This window comes from Monodon monoceros, unplaced genomic scaffold (genome assembly GCF_005190385.1).
Source record: "Monodon monoceros isolate NGI ecotype Baffin Bay Population unplaced genomic scaffold, NGI_Narwhal_1 Super_Scaffold_7, whole genome shotgun sequence".
NCBI classification, from domain to species: Eukaryota; Metazoa; Chordata; class Mammalia; order Artiodactyla; family Monodontidae; genus Monodon; species Monodon monoceros.
Window position 1 is genome coordinate 107,349,539 of NW_021703784.1, and position 17,030 is coordinate 107,366,568.

The 17,030-nt window shown below is 55.3% G+C and overlaps 1 protein-coding gene and 1 long non-coding RNA gene across 2 annotated transcripts in view; one reads left to right on the plus strand and one right to left on the minus strand.

Annotated features, from left to right (window-relative positions):
* ANO9 (anoctamin 9) overlaps positions 1-17,030 on the plus strand; it is a 20,265-nt gene continuing 3,235 nt past the window's right edge. The window contains 20 exon segments of the mRNA XM_029207425.1: positions 1-114; positions 3,128-3,234; positions 3,412-3,687; positions 3,896-3,973; positions 5,247-5,321; positions 5,425-5,550; positions 5,737-5,882; positions 7,057-7,103; positions 7,218-7,276; positions 7,358-7,431; positions 7,666-7,800; positions 8,213-8,309; positions 8,428-8,488; positions 8,575-8,657; positions 8,790-8,836; positions 8,838-8,880; positions 8,970-9,110; positions 9,113-9,133; positions 9,219-9,255; positions 9,487-9,598. Coding sequence (XP_029063258.1) covers positions 3,965-3,973; positions 5,247-5,321; positions 5,425-5,550; positions 5,737-5,882; positions 7,057-7,103; positions 7,218-7,276; positions 7,358-7,431; positions 7,666-7,800; positions 8,213-8,309; positions 8,428-8,488; positions 8,575-8,657; positions 8,790-8,836; positions 8,838-8,880; positions 8,970-9,110; positions 9,113-9,133; positions 9,219-9,255; positions 9,487-9,598 — 1,313 coding nt within the window. The 5' untranslated portion in view covers positions 1-114; positions 3,128-3,234; positions 3,412-3,687; positions 3,896-3,964.
* The window catches only part of LOC114886651, a 7,494-nt gene continuing 4,597 nt past the window's right edge, over positions 14,134-17,030 (minus strand). Inside the window, exon 2 of the long non-coding RNA XR_003791383.1 lies at positions 14,134-16,573. This is a non-coding gene — a long non-coding RNA (uncharacterized LOC114886651). The remainder of the gene's footprint in view (positions 16,574-17,030) is intronic.

Genomic DNA, 17,030 nt, shown 5'->3' on the forward strand with positions numbered 1-17,030 from the left:
CGGGAAGGAGCGCCGGGCGGCTTCGCAGCCACACTCGGGTTCCCACCGGCGCTGGGACTGCCGGTCCCTCCGACCCCTCCGAGCGCGGCGCCCAGCACCGCCACCAGCGTGCGGGTGAGTCCGCTCCGAGCCACGCCCACCCGGACGGGGTCCGAGCCGAGGCCCCTCCGGCCGGCCCTGCCCCCTCACCTGGAGGGTGCCTGGGGCGGCCGCGGGTGGGGTTCTGCCCAGCCCCGGCCGCGGGGAGGCTGGCCGGGCTGGGATTGGGGCGGGACAGAGGAGGGCGGCTCTTCGAGAGTGAAGGGCTTACGCGGGGAGGGCAAGTCCACCCCCTGGGCCCCGAGCCGGGGTTCTTGGGTCCCTCCGGCCCGGCTCTCACACTCACACAGAATGTGCGCGAAGGCATATCCACCCCTGGGCCCTGAGCCAGGAGGAAGACCCCAGACCTGCCGCTCTGCCCTGAGGGGAGGGGCTGTGGTCTCTAGGGTGGGCTGACCTGGGGATGGGGAGTCCCAGGGTGGCCAGCTGGGTCCTTGGCTCCCTGGGGGTTCTGCCTAGGCAGGGGTGGGAGCCCGCCGAGGGCTACTGGATTCTGATTCTGGGGGCAGAGCAGGAGGCCGTGGGGGCCCTGGGGAGGTAGGCAGGAACATCCTGGAAAGACTTCCTTCCTTCCCTCCCCAGGGAAGAGGTCGGTCTCCGGGGCGGGGCCAGCCCTTGGGCAGCTGGCGGGGACCCGTGCTGAAGTGGAGAAGGAAAGCGGCCTCCCACTCAGCCCCCTCAGGGCGCTCCCAGGTGTGGGCCAAGCAGGCGGCCTCTCACTCTGCCCCTGCCCTTCCAGAGCCAGCTCTGGAGCCCCGGCTGCTAAAGCTGGCATGTGGGCATACGCTGGCCTGACCCCGAGCTCCCCTGGCTGCCCCTTCCTCCCATGCCAGCCCTGTGCTGGGGTGGAAGGGAGGCGGGGCTGGCAAGGGTGGCTGGGGAGGAAGCCCCTGGCTTGACTGAGGCAAGAGAATCCACCCTTGGAGAAAGACTAATGCACACAGCAGAGAACTCTGTGGCCCCAGCTGGATCTGAGCACACCCTTCCCTGCTCCAGTCCCTTCCATGGCTCCCTGCTGCCCCCAGCTGAAGTCCAGGCTCCCCAGCTGCTGAGAGGCCCTCTGATCTGGCTTCTGCTAACCCCCAGTCTCACCTCCTGGCAGCTCCCTTCTTGCCCTTTATGCTTCTGCAGAGCTGAAGTGCTGAGTACTGAGTCCCTGGGAGGTAGCACCGAGCCCCTGGACACCAGTTGCCCACTGTCCCTCAGGGCCTGTCCACACCACAAGGGCAAGCTCCCCTGCCAAGTAGGCACCTGCTCTCCGGGCCCGTGTCCACTTACACTACGCACTCCCCGTGAGGGCTGCACACAGAGCAGGCTGTGTCTGGGGGTGGATGACCGGACACACGAGACAGAGGGATGGCAAAGGGAGTGGGTAGGCAGATGACAGGACTCGGAAGATGAGTCAGAGGAGGAAGCAGGGGCTTCCCCGGCGGTCCAGTGGCTATAGGACTCCTCGCTTCCACTGCAGGGGGTGCAGGTTGATCCCTGGTTGGGGAACTAAGATCCCACATGCGAGGGGGTACGGCCAGGGGAAGGGGGCTGGGAAGGGAAGATGAGGAAGCAGAGCCAGCAGGTGGGGCATCCACTGGGGGGGTGGGGTCAGAGGCCGGACGAGCGAGGGCCGGCCTCTCCCTGTTCATGCTGGGCAGTGGGGCAGGAGGGTGCGGAGTGCTGGCAGGGCTGTGGTGTGACCCTTGGCGTGAGACGGGCCGTGGAGAGTGACGGAGGCCTACGTGTGCCACATGCAGCTGGGGTGATGTCACACGGGTGCTCCCCGTAGCCCGCAGGGCCAGGACTGCTGGGAGCTGGGTGGCAGTCGCATTCGCCCCTCCGGTGACCTGGAGGCTGGCCTGGGAAGGGACAGACAGGGGCAGGACTCGCCCAGCTCTGGCTCCCAAGGCTGGGAAGGTCTCCCGGGAGCTGCAGCATCGTAAGAAGTTTCCTCTTGCAGAGCCAGCGGGTGAGGCCGTTGGGACTCCAGTCTGTACCAAGCCCTGGGTGCATGGCCTGCAGGGGTGGGGGCTGGAAGGCCGAAGGGAGGACAACAGAGAGCCGGGTGCCCAGAGCCTGCCCCCCGTCCAAGTGCAGGGACTTGCTGGGAGTCTGCACGTGGCAGGGCTGGGATCCCTGAGGCCAGGAGTGCCAGGGTAGCCCCTGTGGGAGCCCTGGAGGAGCCCTGGGGTTTGGGAGCCTGATGGGCACACACGGCTTCCTGGGGGTGGGGTCTGATAGACAGGGACGCAGGGGCCCCAGACACCTCGCTTCGGGTGCACCAAGCAGTCTGGTTGGCGGGAGGTGGGGGTGACTTCAGGTGGACCTGGTTCCCATCTGTGAAGCCTCTTTCCCTGGAGGACAGGTGGACAGATGGACAGCCAGATGCTGGAGGCTGTGTCTGTGACCACGGCCCAGAGAGGGGCCTTGCATGTGGCAGGTGGCCTGGGGATGGGGCTGGGGAGCCCAGAGTGTACAGGAAGCTGATGCTCAGGACCTGGTCCCTTTGCGGCTGTGGGGTGTGGTGGGGTGGCTAGACCAGGACTGGGCAGGGGGCACTCAGGCCTGGCCGCTCCTGTGACTGCTCGCCCATTGCCCAGGGGTGACCAGGGCAACCCTGAGGGGTGCATGTACCTTTGCCCTCGGTGGGGGGTGTCTCCCTGTCCAGTGGCCCGAATCAATGGTGGGGGTCAGTGCCCGTAGGACACCTCTGGTCCAGATCACACACCATCCTCCAGGGAAGGTTGAGTTCCCCTTTTCCAAGAGGCTCTGGGTAATGTCCCAAAGCTGTGTGATGTCTCTGGGGAGGGAGGGGTGTCTGGGACCCCAGAGCTGCACCAAGTCCAGCAGCTCATTTCTGGGGCCGCCTGAGGGCCAGCCTCCCGCTGTTGTCTTGGCGGGTCCCTCACAGGCAGTCTTCCCCAGGCTCCCTCCTGCCAGGGTGGCTTCCCTGTGCCATCCCTCCCCGCCCTGGGGTCCCGTCTTCCTGTTCTTCAGCCTCAGGCCGCTGCTCATGTGAGGGAGTCTCTCCTTTCAGGCTCTGTGGGACTGTCCACCAGGGACCCTCGAAGAGTCCTCCTGCAGGAGGTCCCGGGCCTGGGGAGAGGTGGGGCGAGCCCTCATCTTGGATCTGAAGTCAAGCACGTGAGGATCCGTTTCACTTACGAATTTGTCCAACATGACACTTAGCCCCTAAGGCGGGCAAGTCAGAGCCTGCTGTTTGCTCACTGGGAGTAAATGAAGCCTAAAGACCCCCCCCCCCCCCCCCCCCCCCCGCCAACCTGGATGCCAATCCCAGAACCCTCCACTCCACTTGTGCAGTTTTTACAGGTCTGTGAGTTTTCGTAGAGTCACAAAGACGGTGCATGGTCCCCCGTGCCCCGTCGCCTGGGGCGCTGGTCAAAGCTAAGAGCCCGACATGGCCTCCTTGACTCACGTCACCGGCTTTTCCGTGCGTGTCCTCTCCTGTTCCCGGCTCGTGCGGGACCCCCCACGGCATCATCGCCACGTCTCCACGGCCCCTCCTGTCTGTGATGGTCCCTCCGTCCCGCCTTGTCCTTGGCTGCCTGACTCTGGGGTCCGCTCACTCGGGCTCAGGTGAAAGTGCCTCTGATGTCTTCTGCTGAGATGTGACTAGGGGCTTTAGGGTGGGGATCACGTACTATCGCATCACATGCTGTCAGGAGGTCCCTGACATCTCAATTACATCACTGTGACCTTGACCTTCATCACCTGGGTGGGGGGCATCTGCCAGGTTTCTCCTCTGTAGGGTGACTCTTTTTCCCTTTCACGCTTCCTTCATTAGTCACTGAGTCCAGCCCACCCTCGAGAGGGAGGAGTCTGCACCATCCTCCGGAGGCAGGAGCATAGAAGGATGTGTGAGGTTTGTTAATGCTGCCGCAACATTTAACAAAGAATCAGGGAGACTCGGGCTGGGCACCATCTGCTTCCCCCTTAAGGTTCTGCCCGCTGGTTTTAGTGTCCGTCCGTCTGTCCAGGACGTGCCTGCAGCAGTCGCTCCTGCACAGTTCTCACTGGACTTACTTTTAGGAAACTCAGTACCGTGTCACACTGGTCCCCAACGCCCTGTGTGCAGTGGCGGCCCTCATGTTCCTGTTGTGTGTGGTCATAGCACAGTGTTTTCACCCATCTGCCTACCGATGGGAATTTGGGTTATTTCCACAATTCTGATATGAAATGTGCTGCTGTGAGCACTCTCGTCTGTCTCCAAAGGTGGCTGGCCCGGGGTGTAGTGTCTGGGACGGTCAACTTAGTTTCCCAAGTTCCAGCACCAATGTGTGAGCCACAGCAACACACGGGGATTCTGCTGAGTCACTGGGCTTTTTTTTTTTTTTTTTGACGTATAGTTGATTTACAACATTATAGTAGTTTCAGGTGATTTACAATATTATATTACATTCAATATTTTTATAGATCACCCGGGCTTTTTTTTTTTTTTAATATTTATTTATTTATTATTTATTTTGGCTGCTCTGGGTCTTAGCTGCAGCAGATGGGATCTTCATTGCGGCATGTGGGATTTAGTTGTGGCATGCATGTGGGATCTAGTTCCCGGAGCAGGGATCGGACCCGGGCCCCCTGCACTGGGAGCGCGGAGGCTTAGCCACTGGACCACCAGGGAAGTCCCACCCAGGCTTTTTTTTTGGGGGGGGCGCACCAAGCAGCATTGGGGATCTCAGTTCCCCTACCAGGGATTGAACCTGGGCCACGGCTGTGAAAGCACTGCATCCTAAACACTAGACAGCCAGGGAACTCCCACACCTGTGTTTTTAGAGCTGTCTGGCCGTAAAATGTTGGTTACCAAATGGTGGAAGGTGGTGCCTCCTTGGTCATCTGGCCTGCGTTTTCCAGATGGTTCCCTAGCTCCATGGTTTCAGCTTCTGAGTGCCCCTCTTTTGTGAAGTGTGCATTTGCATCTCTGGCCCACTTTAAACTGGGCTGTCTGCCTTTTCTTATGAATTCTGGGAGCTCTTTGTATAGATTTCCAAACCAACCTCTGCTGGCCACTTGTGCTGTAGCCTCATTGCATGCACTTAGCCCCACCCGGAACTACCCCTTTGCTACCAGAGCACCCAGCCCAGGAGGTGCTTGTCTGCTGCAATGAGCCCCATCCTCCGTCTGCTCTTCACCCCCAGGAAGAAGAGAGCCTCCGGATCCTGGTGGGGACCGAAGGGGACAGCCCCCTGCAGATGGACATCAATACCACTGAGGTGAGTCTCTGCTTGAGTCTCTCCTGGGCTTGGTCCCACCTACTGCCCCATGGCCCGCACCTGGCCCGCCCTGGTCCCCAGTCCCCACACCTCCTTCTTCTAGACTGAGGCCTCCGAGCCATGGGACTATGTCCTTGTGGCTGATCACTGCACCCAGAGAAACCCCAGGCAGGTCCAGCGGCAGCAGCAGTTCCTGGAAGAGCTCGAGAGGAAGGGCTTCTGCTATAGGGTGGGCGGGCTGAGGGCCTCGCCTGGGCGCAGGGGTCACGGGGGACTGGGCGGATCCCGGGGAAGTGTCTGGGGAGGTGGGCTGAGGCCTCGTGCAGAAGGATAGGAGGGGATAGGCCATTGGCTTTGGATGAAGGGGAGGGTCCCAATGTGGAGTAGAGGGTCCCATGCTGCCCCCCACCCTCAGGCGAGGGAGGACCAGGCGAAGGTGTTCTTTGGGATCCGAGCTGACAACCGGGTCTTTGACCGGTACTGCAGCCTTCTCATGGAGCCCGAGGCTACCGCCCCCAGAGGGGAGCTGGCCAGGCCAACTTCCATCCCAGCCACCACCAGGTGAGAGGCTGGCCCAGAGTGGGGCCAGGAGGACCCCTGCCCGCCCACATGCCGGTCCAGACAGGCAGCAAGGCTCCCAGGAGTGGTCCCAGGGTGGAGGGCCCAGGGGGCAAGGGTCTGTGAGTCAGTTTCCATGTCTGTAATACGGGAAAATGACAGTTCTCACCTCTTGAAGTGTTTGAAGGTTACATGTGACTATGTCCCCCAGATGCAGAATAGAAACCAGCCTTAAAGGGTGGGCAGAATTTGGAGAGGCTGAGAGGATTCTCCCAGCTGTCTCTCCTAGGCTCTGAGGTCATCTCCCTGGATTCACATCCTGACTTCTTTCCTCCAGACCAAATGCCCCTCCCTGGACATCTATCCCCTGCTTCCCAGGCACCCAGCACCTCCTCTCTCTCCAAGCACCTGCTTCTCCCCACCCCAATCCTCTAGGCCTCCAAGCCAGCCCACCTGCCCTCCCCACAGCCCTCCTCTATCATCTTCCTGGCCCCAGCCCCGGCCCCCTGAACTCCTCTGGGGCCCAATCAGGGAGACTAGCGAAGAACACTCCTGGAATTTGGATACGAGGCAGTGGAGGGGGGCTTCCTGTGAACACAGAAGGACTGGCCGGTCTTGGGAGGACACATGAATAGAGGCATCTTGGTGGGGCCTGAGAGGAGCAGGCTGTGGGGAGTGCCCTGGGACACTCAGGGGGCCGTGTCTCATAGGAGGATGTTCCAGAGGAGCAGTACTGTATAGTCAGATGCCCGAATGTGCCGCTTCCTGGCTGTGTGGCCTTGACCAAATTACTCACTCTCTCTGAGCTTCAGTCGCCCCATAGGCAAAATGGCTCACAGGGGTGCAAAGAGGATTTGTGCACATAAAGAGTGTGCTCTTGACGTGTGGGGGCTCCAGGTGGGACAGGTGATTGGAGGTGGGAGGTCTGGGAGGGATCTGGGAGAGACTATTGCAGGGCTGAGCATCGGGGCCCTGGGAAGAGAGAGACCACCCTGAGGGAGGCCCACCTTGGAACCATGGCACAGCTAGACCCTGGGAGGATTTAAGGAGGTGGGCTCCCAGAGGAGTGCTGGATTCTGGGCTCTGGTCAGGTGGTCTGGGGGCTCTGTTAGGACACAGGAGGGGCCTGGGACCTGGCCAGATAGAGGGCCATCCTGAGCCAGCTCTTGTGTTCCAGAATCCAAATTGTCAACTTTGTGCTGAACAGCAAGATGGCAGCTGGTGGTAAGGACTGGATGGCAGCAGCCCACCAGGAGGGGCAGTCACACGGGGAGAACGGGACAGGGTCCTCCCTCACCCCTCATTCCCTTCTGACCCGAGAATCCCTGTGACCACCAGACACGCTCCAGGATTTGGTGAAGGATGGGGTCTTTGAGGCCGTGTTTCCCCTACACAAGGTGAGTGGTGGGCCGGCTGGGAGAGGACCTGAGGGCAGGACCTGAGGCAAGAAGCTCTCACTGTCTGTCGCCTGTGCTCAGGGGGAGGAAGACCTAAAGAAGAAATGGGCCTGGTGGAGAAACATGTTCCAAGAGCAGCCAATTGGTGACATCAGGTACTACTGCCCCCCGCGGACACACCTGCGCCCCCGCAGGCAGGCTGCGCCCCCCGCGGTTACACCCACGCCTCCAGCAAACTGCTGTGCGGGCTCCCATTTAGACACACATTTAGATGCCCTCAGTACAGACGCTCCTTGCCCACCCCCGCATGTGGCATGTCTCACCCCGGCGTTGGCGCTGGACGGTCACCCCTGCTGGGAGTGGCCCTGACGGGACGGCTGTGCCCCTAGGAACTACTTCGGTGAGAAGGCGGCGCTGTACTTCGCCTGGCTCGGCTGGTACACCTACATGCTGGTGCCCGCCGCGGTGGTGGGCCTCATCGTCTTCCTGAGTGGGTTTGCCCATTTCGAAGCCAGCCAGATCAGGTGGGGCGGAGTCAGGCAAGGGACGGGACTGGGGGGTCAGGGAAGGGGCAGGACCGGGGTGGGGGAGGTCACGGAAGGGGCGGGGCTAGGGCGGGGTCGTGAAAGGGAGGGACTGAGGGTGGGGAGGAGTCAGGGAATGAGCGGGACTGGGGTGTGTAGGGTCATGGAGGGGGCGGGGTTGGGGTGGAGTCACGTAAGGGGGTGGGACTGAGGGGGCTGGGTGGAGTCAGAAAGGGGGCGTGACTGGGGCGGGGTCGTGAAGGGGCGGGGTCGTGAAGGGGCGGGGTCGTGACGGGGCGGGACTGAAGGTGGGGCGGAGTCAGGGAAGGGGCGGCCTGGGGCGGGGTCCCCCAGGGGCCACAGGAGGGGCCACAGGAAAGCGCCGCCGACAGCCCGGTCCCTGCACCCCCAGCAGGGAGATCTGTGATGCCCACGACGTCTACATGTGCCCTCGCGGCGACCACATCCCCAGGTACCAGCGGCTCTCAGAAACCTGCGCCTTCGTCAAGGTTTGCGCCGGGGGCGGGGGGGGGGGGCACTGCGGCTGCTCGCCCGCGGGGAAGAGGTCCCAGGGGGTCCTCCCAGGGAAGGGAAGGCCGCCTCAGCCCCACGCGCCGCTCTCCCCAGCTCACCCACCTCTTCGACAACGAGGGCACCGTGCTGTTCGCCGTGTTCACGGCGCTGTGGGGTGAGTCACTGCGGCACCCGGGGGGCAGCCGAGCTCCACACGCAGCGGGGACACGCCGTGAGGCCTCTGCTTTCTCCCGGCTGCAGCCACCGTGTTCCTGGAGTTGTGGAAGCGGGAGCGAGCCCGTGTGGTCCTGCAATGGGACCTGTACGGGTGGGACGAGGACCAGGTGAGGCTGAGCCAGGTGACCAGGCCCAGGGCCCACACGAGTCTGCTGTGTCTGAGGGGGTCCCCATGTATGAGGCGCGGTTCCCGTGGGTGAGGAGTCCCGTGTCTCAGGCGTGTCCGGTGCCGTCCACAGGAGGAAATGGTGCTGGGGCTCATTGCCTGCCCTGACTACCAGCCCCGGCTACGCGTGGAGTACCGTCATCCTCCTGCTGTCTCTGTTGATGGTACTCCTGGGGCGCCCCTGGTGGGGCTGGAGAGCAGGTGGGGCGGCCCCTGGAGGCCTGCCCATCCTGGCCTCCCCGACCCCCGCCAGATCTGCCTGATGATAGGCATGGCCCACGTCCTGGTGATCTGCCGCGTCCTGGTCGCTGCCCTTTTCAGCTCCGCCTTGCCCTTCCTGGGAGAGCAGGTGACCACGGCCGTGGTGGTGACCGGGTCCCTGGTTCACTATGTGAGAGCATCCTCGTCATGACCAAGGCAGAGGTCGGGGCAGGGCGAGGGTGCCGGTGGGGGTGCAGCTCTGCTGAGGTCCGAGGTGAGCCCTCCGTCTCCCCTCCCACAGATCAACAAATATGTGGCACTGAAGCTTTGTGACTTTGGTGAGAGGAGGGCCCCCCTGAGCCCCTCTCTGGCTACTGGAGGGAGGATTCAGGGTGGGGATCTTGGAGCCCTGGGGTGGGGGAAGGGGGCCTACGAGAGGGCAGGGGCTCGCACCTGGGAGACAGGTGGGGGTCGCAGGTGTCCCTGAGTTGTCAGGATAGGGACAGGCTGGGCGCGGGCTGTCATCGGGGTGAAGGATGGGGGAGGGACGGCCCCACATCTCATTCCAGAGAAGCCCAGGACCTTCTCAGAGCGAGAGAGCAAGTTCACCATCAAGTTCTTCACTCTGCAGTTCTTTGCTCACTTCTCCTCCCTTATCTACATTGCCTTCATCCTGGGCAGGTAAGGGCCACCGGCTCCCACATGCCTCCCTCTAACTCCTTTCTCCCCACCTTGAAAATAGAAATACCTGTTCTTGTTAATTTTTAAAGTAAATCATGCTCAGAACACGTGGAAACCCAGTACAGAAATATGTGAAGGAAGCGCACATGTGAAGGAAGCCCACAGCGAACCCCCAACTGTCCAATCCTCATCCTCAGAGATGACACTGTAACTGTTTGTTGGGTCTTCCCAAACTTTTTTACACATTTAAGTACACACACATACACCTATTGACATGAGTGATTTTGTCATGTAAATAATTGTATCTGCCTTACACTGAAAACGTACTATGGGCGTTTTCCATGTCTGCATGGGTGGTGAGGCTTTGTTTTTAAAAACATACTATGGGCGTTCTTTTGTGGGATGCCCTTGAATTTATTTAACCACTTCAGTTGGTGGACATTCGGGTTAATTCCAGTTTTGAGGTTTATAAATAAAGCTGCAGTGGGCATCCCATGTAACACACACGCACATGCACACACTTCCCCTCACCTTCCTAATTAATGAAATGAACATTTTTGGTTCAATCAACATATCTTTTCTTGTCTTTTCTGAAGAAAATAATTCCTCTATGTGTTCTCTATGTTTGTTCAAATGTTGTAAGTTACACATATACTGCCAATTAATCCCAAACTCTCTAGCAGAACTTTATTTATTTATTTGCAAAATTTATTTATTCAGTTATTTATTTATTTTTGGCTGCGTTGGGTCTTCAATGCTGCGTGCAGGCTTTCTCTAGTTGTGGCGAGTGGGGGCTACTCTTTGTTGAGGTACCCGGGCTTCTCATTTCTCATTGCGGTGGCTTCTCTTGTTGCTGAGCACGGGTTCTAGGCGTGCGGGCTTCAGTAGCTGCGGCACATGGGCTCGGTAGTTGTGGCTCGTGGGCTCTAGAGCGCAGGCTCAGTAGTTGTGGCGCACGGGCTTAGTTGCTCCATGGCATGTGGGATCTTCCCGGACCAGGGCTCGAACCTGTGTCCCCGGCACTGGCAGGTGGATTTTTAACCACTGCGCCACCAGGGAAGTCCCTCTAGAAGAACTTGAGAAGAAACCAACTCCTGCCAGTATGTTCAAAGATATCATGAGGTCCTTGGAGACGCCCTCGTGGCATCTGTCCCCTTCTCTTGGGGCTGTGCTTGGCCCTTTCATCCTGGGAAGCCCCTTACTCTCTGCCGTGTAGGATCCCAAGTTTTCCAGTGGCTTCCTGTGAGAGGCTACATGGGAAATCATATGTGCTGAGTTTCCTCTTTATTGGGGGCCTGACTGAGCGTCTGCTGGAGAAAGAGCTCTAAGTTGGATACGGTTCTCCTCAGACTTCCGAAGGGTATTTTGGTTTCTGGCTTCCAGCGCTCTGTTCCGCAAGTCTGGCGTTAATGTTCTTCTAACTCTCTGTGCATCTCCTCACTGTCCCCCGTCTTCTGGAATTTCTCAGCCGTGTGACTTGGTGGGTCTTTTTCAGTCGACAAGCTTCGGTAATTCACATCTCTCTCCTCCACACGCCAGCTTTCCTCTCTCTGCCGGATGATTTCCACCATCACACAAACATGCTGTCACAGTTCTTTCCGGAAGTCTTCTCACCGGCGAACCCGGTTTCTGGTTCTCCTGCCTCGCGCTTCTGCCTCCCCGGTACTCTCACTGCCTCCTGGCGCTGACCTTTGCTCTCCTGCTGACCTCGGAACATCGCCTGGCCCCGAACCCTGGTCCCTCAGACTCCGCTCTTCCCTTGCTCCCCCTCCATAGCCGTCGCCACCCAGGACGTGATGCACATTTATTTGTTCACTGTCTCTCTCAGAAATGGCAGCTCCCCAGGGCGGAGGGTAGGGCGCTTGTCCTTTGCTGAATGCTCAGCTCCTGCAGGCGGCCAGGCGTGCAGAATCAATGCCGGTCAAATGGAAAGAAATTACCAGGTACTCACTGGGCCTGGAGCCTCAGGGCCTTCAGTTTTGAGAGATTTTCTCATGTACCTGATAGCCTCCTGCTTCAGCTCCCTCTCCTCCCTTCTGAGGAATTCTTTTTGTTTGGAAATTGGACCTTCTGAATTGATCATCTACTTTTCTTCGCTTTTTTTCTCCCACTCTTGTTCCAGTTTCTTGGAGTTTTTCTCAACTGTTTTCCAACCCTTCTACTGAACGTTCCACTTCTGCTTATGTTCTTAATATCAGAGCACTCCTCTTGACATGTGCAGATTCTTCACAGCCTCCTCTTCATGTCACCTGGACACCAGGGCTTTTCTTTTCTGAGGATGTGGCCTCTTTTTTTCCCTTCTACTCTGGCATTTCTTCTGTTCCTTTCGAGTTTCTTTTATGCTCTTTCTTTGATTGGTCTCTGATTCTGGTGTTAGAGACCACCCCCACCCCCCCGCCTTAGATGTCTTTTATTCTTGGCCACCTGTCTGTAATTGAGAAAGGCATGTGCCAGTGGCTTTGCTCTGGACCATGTGTCTCCTGTCGGGACCTCTTGCTGTGTCGGTTCCTGAAGGGGAATCCCTGGTCTCCTGCCTGGAGGCAGAAGGATGCCCGTCAGTATGCTGGGAGCCCAGCTGGGGAAGGGACACTGTGGGGTCTCAGTGTCCATTGGCCCAACCCTGCGATCTGAATCTTTGGTTGTTCAACCCCCTAGAAATGTCTTTGTCTTCTTGTGTGTGTGTGTCTTGTGTGTGTGTGGGGGGGTGGATTAGGGGTTGGATAGGAGGCCCAGGGGTTCAGCCGGGCCTGCATCCCATCCAGTGGGTGCCCCCAAGCTACCAGGGGTGCCCAAGTCCTGGGGTGTTCCAGGCTCTTGGGCAGGGTTGTGTTGCTATTCAGACGTCTTCCCTGCAGGCTTAGATCCAGCTTGATGTCTCAAGTGGGCTGCAGGCCTCTCCAGTTCCCTTCCATCTCCGAGGTGATGCCTGGCAGTGGGTGTGGGCAGCCAGCCATTTTAACTGGGAGTCGGCAGTGCACATTTAAATTGAGAGACATTGCTAAAGCACCCTCCAAAAATGCTGTGCTGACTCACAAAGCCACACACTGTGTACGTGACTGCACACTCCACGTTGGTCTGATGAACAAAGACCTTAAAGGTGCGTTATTAAAACCTATTAGTGAGAATCCAGCATCTTTCCAGATATTTTTTGGCCATTGAGTTTCGTTTCCTATAAGTTGTTCATATCATCTGAGCATTTCTATAACATCAAGGTCAAGTGGATTCTCTTCTGACTCATCATGCCATATTTTACTCTGCTTCTTATCTGACCGTTTCTTTGTGGTACAGCTCTTTACTTTTCCTGTTGTTTTGAATTGCCTTTTTTCCTCCTTGCATGTCTTTATCTTATCAAGGGTATCCAGCCTCTCCATGTCAAACTGCCTATTGCATGGAGTCTCTTTTCTCCCAGAGACCCTCCATTCTCCCCACACTGGGCTGGTGGCTCTCCGTGCCTCCTGCATACCTGTCTCCCTGGGACTTCAATCTGCTGCTTTCCTGGGTTAGGACCATCATCTCCTGGACTCCCAAGCCTCCTTCTTTCTTGATTTTTGCTTTCATTTATTTTGAGAAGGTATATCGTAGAGGTAAACTCTCTGAATTCATGTATGTCTAAAGGTGTCATGTTCTACTGTTGCACAAGATTGACATGGCTGGGTATAGAAATCTAACTTCAAAACAATTTTCCCTTCTAGAACTTTAAAGACATTGCTCCGTTGTCTTTGAACATGCAACATGGATGATAAGAAGTGTGCAGAAAATCTGATTTTTGTTTCTTCCTAGTTGACCTAGAAGCTTTAGGATCTTCTCTTTAAACAGGGGAACAATCTAGGGTGGGTCTTTTCTTCACGCACTGTGCTGGGCAATTGTTGGCACCTTCCGATGAAACAGCCCGTGTCCTGCTTAGGCTCACTACGTTTTCTTCTGTTTTTCCTTAGGTTGTTGTTGTTTTTAATTTTTATTGGAGTATATGGTTGGTTTACAATGTTGTGTTAGCCTCCACTGCACAACAAAATGAATCAGCCATACACGTACAGATACCCCTCCCTTTTGGACTTCCCTCCCATTTAGGTCACCACAGTGCATTGGGTAGAGCTCCCTGTGCTCTACAGTATGTTCCCATCAGCTGTCTATTTTATACATAGTGTCGATAATGCATGTGTGTCAGTCCCAGTCTCCCAGTTTCTCCCACCCCACCCCTTTCCCCCTTGGTATCCATACGTTTGTTCTCTACGTCTGTGTCTCTGTTTCTGCTTTGCATATAAGATCACCTATACCATTTTCCTAGATTCCACATGTATGTGTTATCATATGATGGTTTTCTCTTTCTGACTTACTTCACTCTGTGTGCCACTCTCTAGGTCCATCCACGTCTCCACAAATGACCGCATTTCATTCCTTTTTATGGCTGAGTACTTTTCCATTGTATGTATGTACCACATCTTCTTTATCCATTCCTCTGTTGATGGGCATTTAGGTTGCTTCCGTGTCCTGGCTGTTGTAAATAGTGTGGCAGTGAACGCTGGGGTGCACGTGCCTTTTTGAATTGTGGTTTTCTCTGGGTATATGCCCAGGAGTGGGATTGCTGGTTCAGGTGGTAGTTCTATTTTTAGTTTTTTGGGGTTTTTTTCCTTAGGTTTTTAAAAATATTTTTTTCCCCTCTGCTCTCTATGGAATGCCTGGTCCTCTTGGGTTTCTTATGTTTTTCTCTCATATATTCCATCTCTGTGTCTTTACATTCCACATCTGGAGAGATTTCCTTCACTTTGTCTTTTTGCCTTTTTTTTTTTTTAATGTTTATTTATTTATTTATTTGGCTGCACTGGGTTTTAGTTGTGGCACGTGGGATCTTTAGTTGCAGCATGCGAACTCTTAGTTACGGCATGTGGGATCTAGTTCCCTGACCAGGGATTGAACCCAGGCCCCCTGCATTGGGAGTACGGAGTCTTAGCCACTGGACCACTAGGGAAGTCCCTGTTTTCTTTTTTTAAGTTTAACAGTTAAAGTCTTAATTTCCAAGAGGGTTTTTATTTTTTTATCCTTTTTTTTTATAGTGTCCTTTTCTTGTTTCCACAGATACAGTACTTTCTTGAGGATATCAATGTTCTTTTTTCCCCTTAAGTTCTCATCTGTTTCCTCATTATCTCATTTCCTAAAGGGTCCATCTTCCTGTTCCTTCATCATAGTCCTTCTCTTTTGTACAGCTGGTTTTCCTCGTGCCTGAAGATTTGTAGCTGTCCGTTCATACTGAAGAACGAAGGACTGAGTAGGTTTTCCCTGGCAGGATGGGATATGTCTTTATAATAACTTACGTCTGCTGACACTCACCCATTCTATCCTAAGGGCCTCACATTCATCAGCTCTAATCTGCACAACAGCCCTATGGGGTAGGGACTCTCTAAACCCCATTTCACAGATGAGTAGACCGAGGCACAGAAAGGTTAAGAAACGATCTCAGGGTCGCACAGTCAGCAGGTGGTGAGGCAGATAGAAGCCTGAGTCTGGCACCTTTTGTGTACTGGCCCTGCATGTGGCATCCCTGGGAAAATAAGGCAGGAGCCTGTGCAGTCACTCGTGTTTCTCTGGAGGCCGTTTCTGTTTTGTCACGAAGGTTATCAGTGTGTCTCTTTATAGTTCCTGTTTTTCATGCCGTGCTCAAAAAGGCCTCCCCTCCTCAACATTAAAAACATGTTCAGGGGCTTCCCTGGTGGTGCAGTGGTTCAGAGTCTGCCTGCCAATGCAGGGGACGCGAGTTCGTGCCCCAGTCCGGGAAGATCCCACATGCCGCGGAGCGGCTGGGCCCGTGAGCCATGGCCACTGAGCCTCGCGTCCGGAGCAAAAAAAAAAAAAAAAAAAAAAGTTCAGCTGTGATTTCCCTCAGATGCTTATGGTTTCAACATTTTAAACATTTAAATCTTTGGTTCACAAGGAATTTGTTTTGCTGCAGGCGGCAAAGGAGGGAAGCCTGTTTTGTTGTTTTCCAAGTGACAGCCAGTTGTCCCCAAACCATTTGTTGACTGTTCCATCGCCACCACCACCCTTCTGTCACACAGCAAGTTCCATCATTCACTTGACTGTTTTGGTGCTCCGTGGATTCTGACGATTCTGGTCTAGTACCTTTCTGTGTCATTACTACTGTAATGCTTTCCTGTCAGATAGGTCTGGCGTTAATTTTCTTTTTCTCTTCTTTTTCACTTTTCCTTTTTTGTAGTTATTTACGTGTTTATTCTTCTAGGTGAACTTTAAAGTAATGTTTGTCAAACTCCATCAAAATTCTGTGGGATTTAGCTTAAGACTGCAGTGAAATTATACATTCTTTTAGGGAGAATTGACATAGATACTGTATTAATTTTCTGTTGTTGACCACAACTTAGTGGCTTTAAACAACACACATTACATACAGTTCTCGAGGCCAAGAGTCCAAAATGGGTCTCACTGGGCTAAAATCAGGGTGTCAGCAGGGCTGTGTTCTGTCTGCAGGCCCTCGGGGAGAGTCCATACTCTTGTTTTTTTCAGCTTCTAGAGGCTGCCTGGCCCGCTCCGTCCTGTGTCTGCAAAGCCAGTGGTGCCAGGCTGAGTCCTTCTCATCCTGACATCTCTCTGGCTCTCCCTCTGACTCATTTAAGGACTCTGGTGATTACAATGGGCACACCCAGATAATCCAGGATTCTCTCTCCATTTTAAGGTCAGCTGATTACCACCTGCCATGTCAGATAACATATTCACAGGTTCCAGGAATTGGATGTGGTATCTTTGGCGGCCTGACATTCCACCTGTCACAAAAATACAAGCGTAAGTTTTTCTATCGAAGAACAAGGTTCCTCTATTCAATGTTGTTTTAATGTTCTTTAGCTGTGTTATAGTTTTCTTCTTATGGGTCCCCCACATTTCCTGTGAATTTCACTCTATTTTATAGTTTTCGCTGCTATCTGCGACAGATATTCCCTCCTGCTACATTTCTCGGTGGTTTTGTTGCACCTAGGAAAGCAAAAGGGAGTTGAGCTTGATATCAATTTTATATCCACTCTGAGCATTTTTCAGATTTATCTGCCCAATCGTTCAGTTGATTTATTTTGGTTTCCCAGATATATAATCGTATTTTCTACAACAAGTTTTTCCTTTGCAAAGTTACACCATTCTGGAATAGTAGTTGTCATGAACTGTAGTAACAGGAGTGCTTGCAGGACTTCACCATTGAGCATAAGCCCAACGTTTGGTTAAACATACCTTTTTTATCATGGAAATCAGGTGATTTAAACACAAAGTAGCCCTGTGTGCACAGTTACCTGGGGAGAAACTGAGGCCCCTCCTCACAGCCTTTCCTGAGCCTGTGAACAGCTGAGAGGTCCCCGGCGGTCCTGCGCACACGCAGGCCTGTCTGGGTTAGCCTCTGCTCACCTGCGGGGCGGGTCTCCTTCCTTCCCCTCCAGGCCCC